The sequence below is a fragment of the Triticum dicoccoides genome, chromosome 2B, assembly GCF_002162155.2.
Source record: "Triticum dicoccoides isolate Atlit2015 ecotype Zavitan chromosome 2B, WEW_v2.0, whole genome shotgun sequence".
Taxonomy (NCBI): Eukaryota; Viridiplantae; Streptophyta; class Magnoliopsida; order Poales; family Poaceae; genus Triticum; species Triticum dicoccoides.
In genome coordinates this window covers 22,681,409-22,698,406 of record NC_041383.1, presented here as the reverse complement: position 1 = coordinate 22,698,406, position 16,998 = coordinate 22,681,409, and the positions used below count along the sequence as shown (strand labels likewise).

General features: G+C 45.5%; 1 protein-coding gene across 1 annotated transcript; it reads left to right on the top strand.

Moving 5' to 3' along the window:
• The first annotated feature begins 15,215 nt into the window (after positions 1-15,215).
• LOC119361855 (mannose/glucose-specific lectin-like) lies at positions 15,216-16,758 on the top strand. Its single transcript, XM_037627010.1, has 4 exons — positions 15,216-15,574; positions 15,732-15,921; positions 16,072-16,269; positions 16,355-16,758. The coding sequence occupies exons 1-4, from the start codon at positions 15,285-15,287 to the stop codon at positions 16,601-16,603; spliced, it is 927 nt and encodes a 308-aa protein (XP_037482907.1). The 5' UTR covers positions 15,216-15,284; the 3' UTR covers positions 16,604-16,758.
• Positions 16,759-16,998: the final 240 nt, after the last annotated feature.

The window sequence follows — 16,998 nt, the reverse complement described above, 5'->3', positions numbered from 1 at the left end:
TGAGTTGCACTAAGCTTCGCCACTGCTCGTGTGTAAGACACTCTCATTGTGTTCTAAAGAAAAACATTTTCCTGTTGTAGCAGGCCATAGCCCCGGCCGCTCACCTGGGCCAGCCCGTTTAGCATGATGCTCTCTCCACTTCTGTATATGCGGGATTACGGACAGCTCTAATTTGCCGGGAATGTATCCGGTGCACCCACACTTATGATGTTACAGTTATACCGGATGCCGGAGGACATTTAAAAAAATCCTGAAAACAAATCTAGCACATTGATACAACATCAATGTGTGTTGTCGCAAAAATTCATATCAAAATTCAAAAAAAAAAAGAGATACAAAAATGAATTTTTTAACATCTATGTGATAATGTACCAAATCTAAGGCCCAACTTATGTTATGTACTATTCAATGTTGAATTTTTCATTTTTATTTTTTGGTTTGTGTTTCCAATTTTGATTGAAATTCTGTGACAACCTACATTGTGTTGTGTGAATGTGCTAATTTTTTCAGAAACTTTTGAATATTTTAAAATTTGTAACATGAGTTCTGTGCACCGGTAGCACCATAACCACCGGTGCACCAGATATTCTCCCATTATTTGCCGCAGGCAGGCGGCAATAGTGGAGGCTTTGCTAAAGCCTGGAGGGAATGAAACAGCAACCTAATACGTACCACCCTATCTACGTTACATATGCTAGATCCGACCCACCAAGATCCTTTCGGGTTTTAGGAAGGTCCTAGACCTCCCCACAGTGTGTGCTTTTCTTTCGGGTTTTTTCTACTTTTTTAATTTTTGTTCTTTCCTTTCTTTACTATTTCTTTTCTTTTTTGATTTTCACTTTTTATTTTTTTCTATTTTATATTATTCGTTTCCTATTATTTTTAATTTTACTTTATTTATTTTTTTATTTCATACCCATCTTTCAAATTCATGAATTGTTGATAGAATCGTAAGTGTTTCTTGATATCATCGACATGTTTCGAATTTATGATTTTGTTTTTAAAATCATGATTTTTTTTCAGAATGTTGAATACTTTTTTACATTTTCGTAATATTTTTAAAAATCATGACATGTTTTGAAATCTTGAACATTGTTTCGGAACTCATAAACTTTTTTGAATCGATGAACATTTTTCCAAATTTGGCAACAATATTTGTAATTCACTGACTGTTTTTGTTTTGACAAACATTTTTTGAATCAACGATCATTTCTCGAAATGATGAAATTATTTCTAATTTTCTGAAATACAGGAACATTTTATAAATTTTGTCAACTTTGTTTTCAAATTTTCATGAACAGTTCCTTAATTTGTAAACATTTTTTTGAATTTAATGAATATATTTTGAATAGGTAACCTTCTGGAAGGTTTCAGGGTTTTTAGAAATCTTCTAGAAGGTTCTTGACTGGTTTTTTCTTTTTCTTTTTCTTTATTATTTTTATTGTTTCTGTTTATTAACATCTTTTTTATAATTCTATAAAATGTTCACAGTAACATGTTTGATTTTTTAAATTCTTGCATTTTTAAAAAATGTCCGAAAATTAAAAGATTCATCACATATTAAAAAAAACCGATGCTTTAAAATAATGCTTGTAATTTCATAAAGAAGCAGAATGTTAGTAAATTTTCCGCACTAAGAAAAATGACTATATTTTTAGAAAAAATATTTAGAAATTCTAAAATAGTTCGCGTTTTAAAAAATTGTGCGTGTTTCCAATTTTTTTGGAATTAAAACGACTATTTTTTTTTTGAATAACCGGTTGCTACAGTGTTTGAATCGCTACAACGGTTGGGTCGCCACATTGGCTCATCGAAGGAGAAGAACATATCTAAACACAACTATAATTGGGTTGGCTGAGGTTGCGACGCTCTTACTTCTTGTCAACATTTTGAGGCATGGGAGCGTTGGAGCTAAGAGCAATGCGTACTACTCCCTCCGTCCCATAATATAAGATTTTAATGTAATAAAATCTTATATTATGGGACGGTTAGACGTAGTAAGATTTTATACTATGAGAAGGAGGGAGTAGTTCCATGCTTTTGTTTTTTTAGGGAAACGTCCATGCTTTTTCAGGAGCTTGACATGGACTGTTACTTGGGCTTAACTATCTTCTCAGCCCAGAAAAATGTGGTCTCTGCTGATTCCCACATTTAATGGGACTGGTCCATTTGATGCCCATCTGCAGCGTCATTTGTCGTTAGTTGTTCCCTACTGATCCATTCTGCATCGTCATTTCTGGAGCTTGCTTTGCTGGAAACTACTTCCTCCATCTCAAAATAAGTAACTCAACTTTGTACTAAAGCTAGTACAAAGTTGAGTCACTTATTTTAGGACGGAGGGAGTACTTAGGAATGAATATGACCCAACAAATATCCGACAATATCTGCTTATTGAATATATATTCGAGTCTAAGTATTACTCCCTTCATCTAGTGTCAAAATTGATTTTACATTTCGGAACGAAGAGAATAGTAATTAGCAACACCAAATCCCGGCGACCAGGGACCACTCGCGATGGGCGGCAGCAAAATGGGATAATTCGCTATCGGTAGTTACCCGCCCACACATATACTCCCTTCGTTCTGAATTACTTGTCTTAGATTTGTCCAGATACGAATGTATCTAGACTCATTTTAGTGCTGGATACATCCGTATCTAGACAAATTCAAGACAAGTAATTCGGAACGGAGGGAGTATGTTGCAGCGAAGCAAGACGACGTTGGGCAGGGGTCCATTCCATTGCTATCCTTTGCCAGTTTGCCTCACAACCGAGACAAGTCATCATATACGTGGGCTCACGGCCCTAATTAAACGCCCACTGAATTGAATTGCTAGGTCTCAAAGTCCAAGCCAACTACCAACAATGGTTCCCGATTCAAGGACGATGAAGGTTTCCGTGCTGCTGACGGCTACCGTCGTCCTGCTGACCATGGCTGTTGATGGCAAAGGCGACGGCGGGTGCATCCGGCGGCGGCGGGTCGGCGAGATGGAGACCCCGGTGCCGAGCTCCTGCCTCTGCCACGACAAGTGCGCCCGCAAGGGAGCAGACCAGGCCGAGGCCGGGCTGACTGACGCGCAGTCCCAGAGCTGCTTCATGGACTGCGTGCTCAGGGACGGCGGCTGGGTCTTCTGCGCCAACGGGGGAGGCGAGGCGGCCGCCACCGTCGCTTTCCAGCCCCCGAAGCTGGATGTAGTCGTGAGCAAGCACGTGAGGGTACCGGTGACGAGGCCCAAGGTGTGGAGGAGCCCAAAGGAGAAGTAGGAGACGGAGGAGGTGATGGTCGTGGAGATGGGCTTCGGACCCGACGTCCACCAGATATCCTTCCTCGACGTGTGGTTGAACATGCGCGAGGGCGAAGAAAAAATGCTATTCCGAAACGCAGTGGTTGAGCCCCGGTACGCGGGCCATTACGTGGCCATCGTCCCCGGGCAAGACAAGGCGGCGCGCAAGTTCCCCATCGGCGGCAACCTGGAAGCCACCGGAGCCGACGGCGACAAGACGGTCATGGTGTCGATCGCTCCTTATGTTTCCGCTGGGAAGAAAGGGCCTTATTGGTTGGAGCGGCAGACGTTATTTGTCCGTGCTGTCTACATTGTGTACGAGCCTAAGGAGCATGTTGGTAGTAGTATTAACCACAACCAAGGGGATGGTACGGGCTTGAACGATCAGCTCGTCACGCGTTGGCATTGGCCCGGGGATGTTGTCGGCCGGTTTGGGCCCGGGGATAGCTCTAGCTTCTACATATACTCTTGTATCTACACTACTATTAAACAAGAGAACATTATCAGGGCGGACGAAAACTCTGCCCATCCCCGCACCCGCATCTGTTCAGTAAAAAAAACACAATTTATTTAGATCCAGGAAACTAACTAATCTCTATCTCAATTAGTGGGATTAGTATCCCATAATTTTCTCTCTTCCCTCACAACCGCTTGCTGCTCCTCCTCTACTCCTCCACGCGAGCACAGATCCCCGCCGCCGCCCTCCGCTCCTCCTCTGCTGTCCCATGGGCACGACCGCAGATCGCCTTCGCCGCCGCCCGCTCCTCTTCTGCTACCCCACGGACACGGGCGAGGGACTCAGTCGCCGTCGCTCGCTCCTCCTCTACTGCCACCCGGACGGCGAGCACGTGCCGCTATCTCCGCCTGCCGTCCTCCGCTGCTGCCCCATAGATGCGAGCGACGGTCTCCGTCGCCACCGTCCTCTCCACCTCTGCTTCCCCACGGATGCCGGCGCGGGCCGTCGTGGCCGGCTGCTGCTCACCTCTGCCGACCCACAGATGCCAGCACAGGCCGCCGCCGCCGCCCGCTGCAGCCACATTGACGAACCTTGATACTGCCCAGACTTATTCATCACTAGCTATTAAGGTTTTCTTAGAGCTAGATCTGCTTGTTTTTAAATTTGCAATGTTTGGAACAACCACAAGATAAGACTAACATGCGCTAATTTTTCAGGAACCGAAATTATTTGTGGTGTACTCTCATTTGGTTCCTTGTACTGTTGCTTCATTGCCTGTTCAAGCAGTAGCAAGTACGAAAGTACCTTACAATTGATGTTCGTACAAGTGGACCAATTACTGTATCGAAGAAATGCAGCATGTAAGATTTAGAATACTTTCATAAGAGAATATGCTTTACGCTGCTAGGCACTCACTAGTGCAGAACCGGGCAATAGCACCGGTTCGTAAGGCCCTTTAGTGCCGGTTCCATAACCGGCACTAAAGTGTGGGCATTAAAGCCCCCCCCCTAGTACCGGTTCAGCATGAACCGGTGGTAAAGGGCAACCACGTGGCACGAGCCAGCTCCTGGGGGCTGGAGCCCTTTAGTACCGGTTGGTAATACCAACCGGTACTATAAGGTTTTTTTTTTAGTTTTATGATTTTTTTTTCATTTAATTTTGTGTTTCCATTTTAATTCTTTTTCGTTTGCTGGTATTTTACGATACTACACATTGTACACGTTATGCATATATATATATATATATATATATATATATATATATATATATATAAATAGAATTTCTAGTAGAACTAATCATGCATATATATATATATCATCAATGTCTCACAAACCACCATATTAATTAATTCACACATACACAAATGTATAGCTAGCTATATACAATTTCTCCTACATATGCATGTTGCCTTCGGAGCCAGTGGCATTAGCCTAATTGGTGCCTTCGGAGCACGATGACAATTGGAAGTGGTTTTCATGGGGGCGGTAGCGGGTAATAGTATTCTCCCTTAGGATTTATGACCTGGTCGAGCAAAAATCCCGCTATTTCCTCTTGAAGTGCTTCTACGCGCTCCGTTTGTAGGAGCTTCTCCCGCACCTCTCTGAACTGTTAAGAAGGAGATCAATATGCATGTGTATTAGTTGTGTGACTAGATATCGATAATGGTGTAAAAATTGTGAATAGTGTTCTGACAAGCGTACCCATTCCTGTCTTTGAGATCTGCTCCTTTCGGACGCCATCATGCGAATGTTCTCGCAAACGCAGAATGCACACAGATCAGTCCCCTGCGCCTGCTTCAGGGTCTTTACGAGAATGGAATTTGATCAGATAATAATTAATCAAGCATGATAATTAAAGAGATGACAGCTAACTAGCTAGCTAGTACTACTTAATTACTTACCTTGGGTCTTCCCCATTTAAGCTTTTTTTCCATTCGCCTTCCATGACGCTGATGAATCTTTCCCAAGCCCTGCCCGCCGACAAAGAAAATGAATAAAGGGGTTATTAAATAGTTCATATCATGAAATGACGAACTAAATAGGCCGAGATATATAGTTAATAATGATTGAAATTACCTGTTGACTATCCCAAACAAGATGTTATAGTCAGTTTTAACTTTGAGTAGTGAGTCCAGTATTTCAACTGTTCCGTCGTCAACTCTAATGATACACAAGACCCAGTGAAATCTGCATGCACACATGTTTGCATGTCTTAATTAAGCGGCATATGTAAGCAAAAACATGTAGCTAGCTAGTAGGCAAAAACAGATAATTTGTAGTACAAGACAGTGTGACTCACTGGAAGTTGTAAGGAAATAGTATATCTTCATTGTATTTGAGGCGCTTCAAGTACTCTAGCATGTTGTCCTCTACGTCCTTTTGATGATGTCGATTTATCCGCCATGTGTATTCATTAACGATGTTTTGGTCAATGAACCCAATGGCATAGCGTCCAGCTTTTCTCATTTCATACATCTTCATCCTGCATAATACCACATAAAAGAATATAGTGAGGATAATTACAGGTAATGATTGATCAAAAGGATCACTACAGCTAGCTTGAGACTTAAATTACAGAAAGAAATCACTTACAGACAATAGCAACTGACGATAGATTTGTCGAGTGCGTCTTGATTGTATAACTGAAACAGTTCAGAATACTCAACGGACCGAGCTTTCTCATGGAAGTAATGATCCTCCTTGACATTCACCATGAGGGACAATCGATCTGAAATCTTGGTAATGTTCATATACCATTGATGCAATTCATACATTCTCGTTGGGAGGTTCTTGACCTTGTCTGGCTCGATCAAAGGTTGGTCCCGGACATATTTCCGTTTTATTTCATCCTCTCTAAGCACAGGCATGGGCTCGATCTCGAGGAGTTGTCCAACAGTGATTTTGAGAACTTCAGCCTGCATTATATGCTCCTCTGTTATTACCACATTGCCCACCTCAGGAACGTAAACTGTTTGCCCACAATAATATTGGGCGCGCGTACTGTCACGTGTTGTTGGCACAACAAGCGAGGGGATCGATTGCGCCACCTGTTCTCGCAGCTATGGAATGGTTTTCCCGCATTTTTGACAGCTGCTTCTTGTTTGCTCGATCCCGAGCTCGCCTCCTTACGTAGACGTGCTCGATTTAACTTCCTGATGTGGCGCTCATAGTCTATGTTAACAGGCATGGGAGCTGGTGGTTGAGCCATACGAATGAAGTGGTCAATCGTTTCCTCAGGCACTTTCTCCCTTGCCGGCGGTGGCGGTTTCGGTGCAAAATGGGCTTCCACCTCGGCCTTCGATATGGCTGCGATTTCCTCCTCGGACTTGTCATAAGCCCTCTGCGAAAGAGGCGTGAGGCTTGGACCATATTTATATCGCTTGCCTCCGCCTGTACTTCCTGTACTACCTCGACTCGTACCGCTAAGCACCATAGCTGCGGGGTGTCTCTTCTGCGATTGCTGAGGCGGCGGAGACGGCTGACGGGGCTGAGTTGGACGAGGAGGAGTGGCCGCCTGAAGCTGTGCCGGACTTGGAGGAGGAGTGGCCTGAGGTTGTGCCGGACTTGGAGGAGGAGTGGACGTCTGACGCTGTGGCGGACTTGGAGGAGGAGGAGTGTCCTGACACTTTGCCGAACTTGGAGGAGGAGTGGCCTGACACTTTGCCGGACTTGGTGGACTTGCAGGAGCGGGAGACTGATGACTCGGTGGCGGACTTCGACGATGAGTCGGCTGACGCGGTGTCGGTGGCCTTCGAAAGATGATGCAATCCTTTTTCCATAGGATGATACGATGGTTGGCCTCTCCGAGAAAGCGCTCGTCGTCACCTCCAGGAATGTCAAGCTCTAGCTCCGAATATGGGTCCACCACCTCATCAACCAAGACACGAGCATAGCCCGCTGGAATCGGGTTGCAATGGAAGGTTGCCTTGGGGGGATTTGTAAAAGCAACGGCGTCCGCCACCTTTATGGATATGTTCTTCATTTTGACGTGTAGATCGCAGCTAGTGTTCTCCGTGATGTCATCCACAGGGTATCTACCCAGCATTGCGTCGTCCGGGGCGGAACCCACGCTGCTTCTCGGCATGGATGGGGCGGTGCTATCCAATGCTGGATCATTCGCTAGCTGCTGCAGCTGCTGAGACCCCCTTTGCTGGGTAAGTGAGTCGATCTGCTCCTGCTGCCGCTGGAATTTGACTACCAATTCCGCTTGACTTGCTTCTAGGCCTTGAAGGCGTTCATAGTCCCGCTTCCTCTGCTCCTCCTCCATCTTCCTCTTCTTCTCCTCCGCAATCTTCTTTCTCGCACGGGTTCTGTAGTCGGTGTTCCAGTCTGAAAACCCCTCATACCACGGAATAGCGCCCTTGCCTCGTGTTCTTCCCGGGTGTTCAGGATTTCCCAGGGCACGCGTAAGCTCGTCGTTCTCTCTGTTGGGCTGGAACACCCCCGATCGTGCCTCTTCTATTGCAACAAGTATCGCATCGTCGGCTCCCTTCAGACTTGCCCTCGTCGAAACATTGCCTGTCTTCGGGTCCAACTCCTACCCATGCGCATAGAACCAAGTCCTGACCCTGGGGGGCCAGCTCTTAGTAACCGGAGTGGCACCTGCATCCTCCATCTCTTTCTCAGACTTATCCCACTTAGACATTGCCACCGCATAGCCACCTGGGTCTTGAATTTGACAACATGGGTAATCATATCGAACTTCCAGACTAGAACCCGGGCACATTTCAAGAGTTTGTTCAATACATCAACAAATTCGGCATCGAGTAACTCATGAGCAAGTGAAGGAAGATCTGAATGAGCATCTGTGGGCGGTTAAAGGAGAGAATAATATTTGAGTGTAATATTTGAACTTTTTACAATTAGAACTATTGCTGCATTTAAACATTCGAACTATTCTAAACTATGTATGCAGCTATTTGAGTGTGCGGACTTTAGAAAAAATGAGACCGGATGTATACGGATAGCTTTGGATGGCCGGTTTCCACATACTACGTGCCCGCGGATGAATGCGATGTGTGTTTTGCGGGTTAGCGTTGGAGATGCTCTAAACAGCCCAATGAAAAATATCCGGAGGCACAGATGATCACGTCCATGCACATGGATTTATATCCTCTATTTGTTTACTTCCATGAGCCTTGAGCAGAGTGAAGATCTTACCCAGCTGTGAGCACAGAGCACAAGGGGCTCGCGTGATGCACAAGGTGTACGTCCGTCCTCGGTTATACTACAACGTGAAGCGTTGCCCATGCCTTCATTTATTACTGCCGGTGTATCTAAGATCCAGTGATTTGCTTGCCGGATACACAAGCCTGACTCAGCACCGATTCTCTGGCTTGGCGTGCGCTCTAAGAGACTGAGGTGTCACGTATCCTAACTTATCTGCTCTCGGAGACGGAGGCATCCTCACGCAGTGGCGGAGTCAGGATTGGACCAAGCCCCGGGCCAAAAAATATTCGCCGCGAGGGAAAATCTTAACACCCATAAGGCTTTTAGTTACCTTATTAAAAGATACCCCATACAAAATATGGCTCGGCTGCATTAAAAATTTATAATTTAAACTTAATGCTTAAAAATACAATGAAATAGATAAAAACTTCAAAGAACGGTACATGATAAAAAAAAGTACCGAATCAATGGTTTGCTTCATCAGTGCCTCACATAACCTCATCAAAAGCGGAAGAAGAGTCAACACCTTCAAGGCATTGAAAGCAAAATATCATAAGAGAAGTCATAAACTTTCAATTGGTTTTCTAAGATAGGATCAGCTTCAATATCACCTTTATGGAATTGACCAAGGGCACGAGCAGGAATACCATGATTGTTTCTCTCTCCAGTTGACATTGCAGGTGGGTTGCTTGAAGTCTAATGCGGTGGCCTCATTTCTACAGTTGTTTCTGTTTCTGGTGTTGATTCAGTTTCCTCGGCCACTTGATTCCCTCCATCTGAAATGATAGGTGTAGACAGCCCCGTTGCGAACACCGGCGAAAAAAATGTCTTCATCTTCTTTGTCTACAATATATAAAATGAAATTGACAATTACATCAATTTGGGTTCAACAATATCATACATATATGACTGGATACAAAAGAACATCATATAAATTTCAGTTTAGAGCAGTTTGTACACTGATACAAGTTATGCGAATAGAACATGGTACAAGTAGAAAGCATCAAGGGGGAAACAAGGAAAGCATCACAGAAAATTAGAAGCTATACCGCAACCGACAATGAAGCAGCACCACGCAGGAGAACAACGAACAGGAAGGCAAAGACGGGCAGAAAGTGGGTGGGCCGGGGGCGGAGCCACGACGAATGGCGGCGCGGGCGCTGGTGTCCCTGCTGCTCCTTGAGATCGATCGTGGCGTCCTCGTGCGTGCGACTCGGCGGGCGTCGGCGGCCGCGCGATCGTTTGGTCTCCTGTGCCTCGTGCGTGCTGGATCGTGGGGTGTGTTGTTGCCGTACGTGCGTGAGCAGTCCATCAAGCCTTTGGGCCTTCTTCTTTTTCACTGGGCTACGCCCCGGGCCTGCCAAAAATTCTATATAACTATAGCCTATTAATTTTTCCACGCCCCGGGCCTGGGCCCTGGGTGCCCGGGGCCCAGCTCCGCCCCTGTCCTCACGTATCTGCTAGCTAATGTCAGGGTTAAAACTGAACTATGTCATGGAATACATAGTTCGATCAAGTGATCTTTTGAGACAACTACCGCGGTGCCCAGAAACCTAGTCCCGACTGTTCAAAGGGTACTCAAAACATTTGGGCCCAGCCAAATTCAATAGTTCCATGTTGTGTCTGATTTTGCAAGCACTTCGGCCATCGAAGCGATCTTGTGCCTGAAAGTGCATGAGTTTCTCTCTTGCCAAATTTCCCATGTTATAAGGATTAATAGGGACCTAAGAGCCCTCCTTTCTTGCCCGGCAATTGCTTGCTGTGAGATTACTTTGAGAATTTCTGGGGTGGTTCTTGCACTGTGCCGATTCTCATGGTTTAGGGCTCCACATCCTCTCCCTTTTTTGACAGCATTCCAAACCTGCATGGTGACCGGACAACTCCAGAAGAGATGAGTCGATGTTTCTAGGCTTTGGAAGCAAAACAAGCAGAAGTATCCGGTTTCCCATCCGCGCCGCTGCACCCTGTCATTGCAACAATCAATCTTGCAGTAGAAGCTAGAGTGTGAATTGTAAAAAACCACCACATTTGAAGTTCACTTCCGCAATCGCCACCACATTACTTGCGCGTCCCAAAAATCTACCTGTTTTCTTACAAATTTTCTCAATAAACACTAATGAACGATTCGGCGATTTAACCCAATTTTTGACAGAAAGGGCCCGCATGTAAGCGCTGACATGGCATAAAAGGGTCAACACCGTTTGTTGACCACTAAGTTAGACATTGGGCCCACCAATCATCAGCTGAACATACAAAAGGGTCCCTGAAAAATGTCATAAAGCACCCTAGAAACAAAATCAGATTACAGTTGGATCCCTAGGAGGGTTGTCGTGAGCACGTCACCGCCGGAGGGGAGATGAGCAATGGTGGAGGGGCTCGGAAAGCCAACTCCGGCGACCACATCCGTCGCCACGGGCGAGGAGAGCGGCGGCAGGACATGCAACTCTCCGGTCGGCGCACCAGGGCAGGTTCCTGGTGGCGGCGACCCGGGGTGTGGTGGCCGCAACATGCGTGGTAGCTCCTCGGCGGGCACCTCGGCCTCGATCAGGAATCGCAACATCGCCGCACAAGCTCAAGCACGCCCCCACCCCCATGGTCGGACGCTCCAATAGCACCGGACCAGCGCGCGCGAAGCCGGATATCGGCGGCGACGAGCTCGTGGGCGTGAACTGGAGACCGGCAGCGAGTTCTGGGGCGTGAGCTAGAGATCGGCTCGCCGCACGACATAGAGGAAGAGGACGGAGCTCGCCGGGGCAGGGGGAGGGGCCGCATCGCGAGATCCGATGTGGGGCTGCGCGGGGCGGTGGATCTCGCCGACGCTGGGAGGGAGAAGAGGTGGTGGATGGTGGAGGGGGCGGAGCATGGCAAGAGAGGGGCTAGGCGGCGCCGACCATCAAGTGTAGTACGCGGTGATGACTTCAGAGAGATGGGGATCATGGGGAGGGAGGGGATCCTGACGAACAGTCGACGCTGTTTTCTTTAACTTTTAGTGCCACATCAGCACTTACAAGTGGGCCCTACTGGTCAGAAATTGGATTAAATCGTCCAAATCGGTCATTAGTGTTTATTGAGAAAATTTGTAAGGAAACTGGTAGATTTTTGGGACGCGCAAGTAATGTGGTGGCGATTGCGAAAGTGAACTTCAAATGTGGTGGTATTTTGCAATTCACTCGAAGCTAGAAGAACATCTTAAGTCTCTCCGGCGACGTGGGTTTCCTAATGACTGCCCGGAATTCCGAGGCTGGCGCATCCTGGAACTGCATAAGGTAGGCAAACTCAAATTACATGTATTAAGATAAAATTTAATACATGTCTTGCAACCTAGCTTTCCTTTGCGTTACTGGGATCATTAATACAGCACATGCATGCAAGAAAGCTGAGTGGAGGTCAGTGTCATTATGACTACATGCATGCAATTATATAAACAAGTTGCTAGTACGAGAAAACATTATTAATCTTTGCCTCCTTTACTGTTAGTGGTCTTGTATAAATGTAAAATGTATATTCTATAATGGCCTTGTATAAGTAAATGAAGGGGGTACGTACCAACATTAATACACATAAGATTAGGTGTTCGAATAACCAAATCTATGAGCAGAGGAGTGTGCCAGTAAAAGCATAGAGCATATTGTATATGTAAATTGATGGATGCTAGTTGATATACAATTGTCAAGTACAGAGTACTATGTCAAATTGGGCCTGGAAGTATGTTTTTTATTGATTTATGCTTAAACGCTAAATGTGGCATAGCACGCTATAGCTACGCTATATCATTTCAAAGCTTTTGGCCGAGCCGCCGCTAAGAGGCTTAGGGCCATATTTAAATCTTCGTTTGGCACTCAATATGTTTATTTATTTTTACAAAGGTCATGCCTGTTTTTTCTTGTCAAATATCATGTTCTCAAATGTTTTTAGGTACTAACTAATAATTAATGTAATAGCAAGGAAGTCAAATATCGATCAATAATTTCCAAAATATTTAGAGCACATAGCACAAGGGGCTCGCGTGATGCACAAGGCGTACTTGCGTGAACTTTGAGCAGAGTGAAGATCTCACCCTGATTGTGAGCACAGAGCACAAGGGGCTCGCGTGATGCACGAGATGTACGTCCTCGGTTAGTTATACTACACACATCACAACGTGAAGCGTTACCCTGCCTTCATTTATTACTGCCACCGTATCTGAGATCCGGTGATACACGAGCCTGAGTCAGCACCGATTCTCCGGCTCGGCGGTGGACAATATCATATACTAGAAGAACGCCCGTGCGTTGCAACGGGGCCACATTAACTTTAAGAGTTCAATATTAATATTCTCATACATATCAATCCTTCTTCTCCTTCCGTCTGCCACCGAGACAGGGACCTAGACTTTGTGCTGCTCTTATTGATTTCAAATCCAGACGAGATGGGGTGGTGGGAGGGGGGACGAAAAAACCCAGACGAAACAAAGAAGAAGGAGAGCCTCATCAGTAGCATCATGGTGAATTTCAAACCTAGCGTTGTGCTCCGCCCAACGAACATGGACGCCGCCGCCGGCGGCCCGGTGGAGCTCGAACCCGAGAGACTCTGCTGCTTGCTGGGAGGGGTCGGGGAGGGTCGGAGCACATGAGCATTGACGTGAAGACAGAGTAGGCCGGGGAGATTACTGTGCACGCCGCACAGCGACTTGGACCTCGGAGGGCCTTAGCTCTGTCAGGAGGAGGTCCCGAGTTCCTGCCGAGGACAGCCTGACGGGGGAGACGCACGGCCGCTCGCGCTGCCCGCAACGCGACCACGCCCTGCCCTAGGGTTCTGCGACGGCGGCAGCGTCGTCCACAGCCACACCCTCTCTGAGTCCTGCCCTGAACTGGGGTTCCGAGATGGCGGCGGTGGCGGAGGTCTCTAAGGTTGGAGAGGGGCAAGATGTAGGACGGCGGAGGCTGGAGCCTGGAGCGATGGCGGCGTTTCGGGATTGCAGGCAGGGGGACGTGCGAGGTGAGTGTTTTTTTCACCGGTTTATGTTGTGTTGCCTGCACGGATATATAGGAGAACAAATAGGTGGATTATAATTCCTTCCATTGTATAAGTGCTGGGAAAGGAAGCGAGGGACAAAAATCAATCGAGGGGCCTTTAAGAGTAGAGATTAGTTAATTGGATTTTTCTTTAAAGTCTGTTATTTGTTTTCTTAAAATTTATTATATGTTTCCTAAATCAAATTGCATTGATGGGATGGATCGATTGATTTGGATAGTCTATTATTTGTTTCCTTCACATCCATTATATGTTTCCTAAAGCAAATTGCATTGATGAGATGGATCGTTTGATTTGGATGGATCGATTGATTTGTTTCCTTAAAATTGGATTTTTTTAAAGTCTGTTATTTGTTTCCTTAAAATTTATTATATGTTTCCTAAATCAAATTGCATTGATGGGATGGATCGATTGATTTAGATAGTCTATTATTTGTTTCCTTCACATCCATTATATGTTTCCTAAAGCAAATTGCATTGATGAGATGGATCGTTTGATTTGGATGGATCGATTGATTTGTTTCCTTAAAATTGGATTTTTCTTTAAAGTCTGTTATTTGTTTCCTTAAAATTTATTATATGTTTCCTAAATCAAATTGCATTGATGGGATGGATCGATTGATTTAGATAGTCTATTATTTGTTTCCTTCACATCTATTATATGTTTCCTAAAGCAAATTGCATTGATGAGATGGATCGTTTGATTTGGATGGATCGATTGATTTGTTTCCTTAAAATTGGATTTTTCTTTAAAGTCTGTTATTTGTTTCCTTAAAATTTATTATATGTTTCCTAAATCAAATTGCATTGATGGGAGGGTGACGCATGGAAAGTTATGATCCGTTAAGATTTTTTTCGTTGTGTGAGAGGGTTGTGTGAGAGGGTGACACGAAACTAAACCGGTGGAGTAGGGGAGGGACGAAAAAAACCAGCGAAATGAAACGGGTGGGAGGTGGGAGGAAGTACCAAAGAAGTACCAAAAAAAACCGGGTGAGGTGGGACGAAAAAAAACCTGGAAGCGAGACTACCAACTGCTCCATTAGGAGTAGAGATATGATCCCATTGTCCAATGATTTCTAGCGTGCGCTCTAAGATAGAGTGATTCCTTTCCGTGTGCATGCTACGGTGTTCGTGATGCACATGGCTGAGATCCCAACATGCACAAGACACGTGGCATGTTTCCATCCATCTAGTGCTGACATGCATGCCGCCATTGCCCTAGCATCCATCTAGTGTCATTGCCCTAGCTAGCTCCCATGATCTATAAATACCACTCCCAACCTTCGAGTTCTCACACACAGCGACCTACTATCTCATAAGCCTATAGCACCGGTTGAGCCAGAGCTAGCCACACCCAACTCCGCCATGGCGAACCCCTCCAATTTCCAGATCACTCCCCGCGCCGCGATCATGGAGAGCAATGAGCTCAACTTCCGCAGCCTGTACCTGTTCCACACTTCCCTCGGCGCAAATCAGACCCAGTCCACGGTAATAGACCCGAATGCCACTACCGGTTTGGGTCAGACGGCTGTTAACAACTGGGCGATATGTGATAGCCCTAGCCCCGGTGCCACCGTCGTTGCACGTGCACAGGGCCTGCATATCTATGCCGGTAACTGGCAGAATATTTTCAGCATAACCTTTGAGGTTGAAAGGTACGTACGCATATAAATATAAATGCAAGGTTATATATCTTTGCCTAGAAATGCATCTTCATGTGGATTAGTTAACCTACATTTGATTCTATTATTAGGTGGTATTGCATATTTCAGTGCATGATACAGTTGCCAACCATCTGTGGACATGATACAGGTTTAAGGGGTCAACGCTTCAGGTGATGGGGATATCTGTTGAGGAAGGTGAGTGGGCTATTGTTGGTGGGACAGGACAGTTCGCAATGGCAAACGGTGTCATATACAAAAAGTTCCATGAGCAGAGGAGCGATGGTAACATCATAGAACTCACTGTCCACGCGTTCTGTACCGTGCTGAATGGCTCGCCGGTGAGATGAATATGCATAGAAATATTTACTTATTCATTTATTTTTAATTAGGAGATATTGCTATTTTTCTCCATAGAAATATTCATTGATTTTTGTTCACACCGATCCTTTTCATTTAAGCAAACATCACATGGTTATTATATCTTGTAGAGCCTTCTCACAAAGCTTGGACCATGGGGTGGAAGTGGAGGGTCGGATAAAGACATCGTTGAGGCACCAAGGCGTCTAGAGAGCATCACAGTTAGCAGCGGCTTGATTGTTGATTCAATCAAATTTTCTTATGTTGACCAAGCTGGCCAGAAGCACACAGGTGGACCCTGGGGAGGATCCGGAGGAAATCAAAACACGGTTCGATCTCTGAATTGACTTTTATGTGATTTTCTCAATTCCATATGTAAGCAACTCAACACTTCTTTTTTCTTTTGCTATGCAGATCGTACTCGGGGCTTCTGAGTTTGTGAAGGAAGTCTCTGGGACACACGGCATTTTTGACAAAGACCAACACCACATAATAACGTCACTGAAATTCATCACCAATGTGAAGGCTTATGGGCCTTTCGGAGAAGCAAAGGGAACCCCTTTCACCATACCTGCGGAAAAGAATAGCAGCATAGTGGGCTTTTTCGGGCGTAGTGGGATATATCTCGATGCGCTTGGTGTCTACGTGTCCAACTCTAGCTAAGCAATAGCGGCTAATGTTCTTATTTTCGGCGTTTGTTTCTCAATTCAAATAAGAAGATGGGATTGTTGTCCTTTCTCATCCAGAAGATCCTATGTAGCCACCCGGACTTTTAGGTCCCTTTGTTGTGATGAATAAAAATATCAGTTTTTCTTATATATATGTGTGATGTGTTTTCTGTATGTGTCTTGCTTGGGATGCATGTGACGTGATAACTATAAGAATTGAGTGAAATAAGAAGTGCGTGCGTGCGTGCGTGCGTGCGTGGTGCGTTCATATCCTCAAAATTATATGCTAGTTCTTGTGGTTGCTCCATATGGACACGACCATCCAAACAAAGGAAAGACCACATACATAGCCTATTACTGCTTGGACTCCTAATCTCCTATTAGATTACT

Excerpts from the sequence above, each read along its gene's own strand:
- LOC119361855 (XM_037627010.1), top strand. The coding sequence starts at position 15,285 with ATGGCGAACCCCTCCAATTTCCAGATCACTCCCCGCGCCGCGATCATG. Across the intron at positions 15,575-15,731 it reads ATAACCTTTGAGGTTGAAAG|GTTTAAGGGGTCAACGCTTC; the intron begins GTACGTACGCAT and ends GACATGATACAG. Across the intron at positions 16,270-16,354 it reads CCGGAGGAAATCAAAACACG|ATCGTACTCGGGGCTTCTGA; the intron begins GTTCGATCTCTG and ends TTTGCTATGCAG.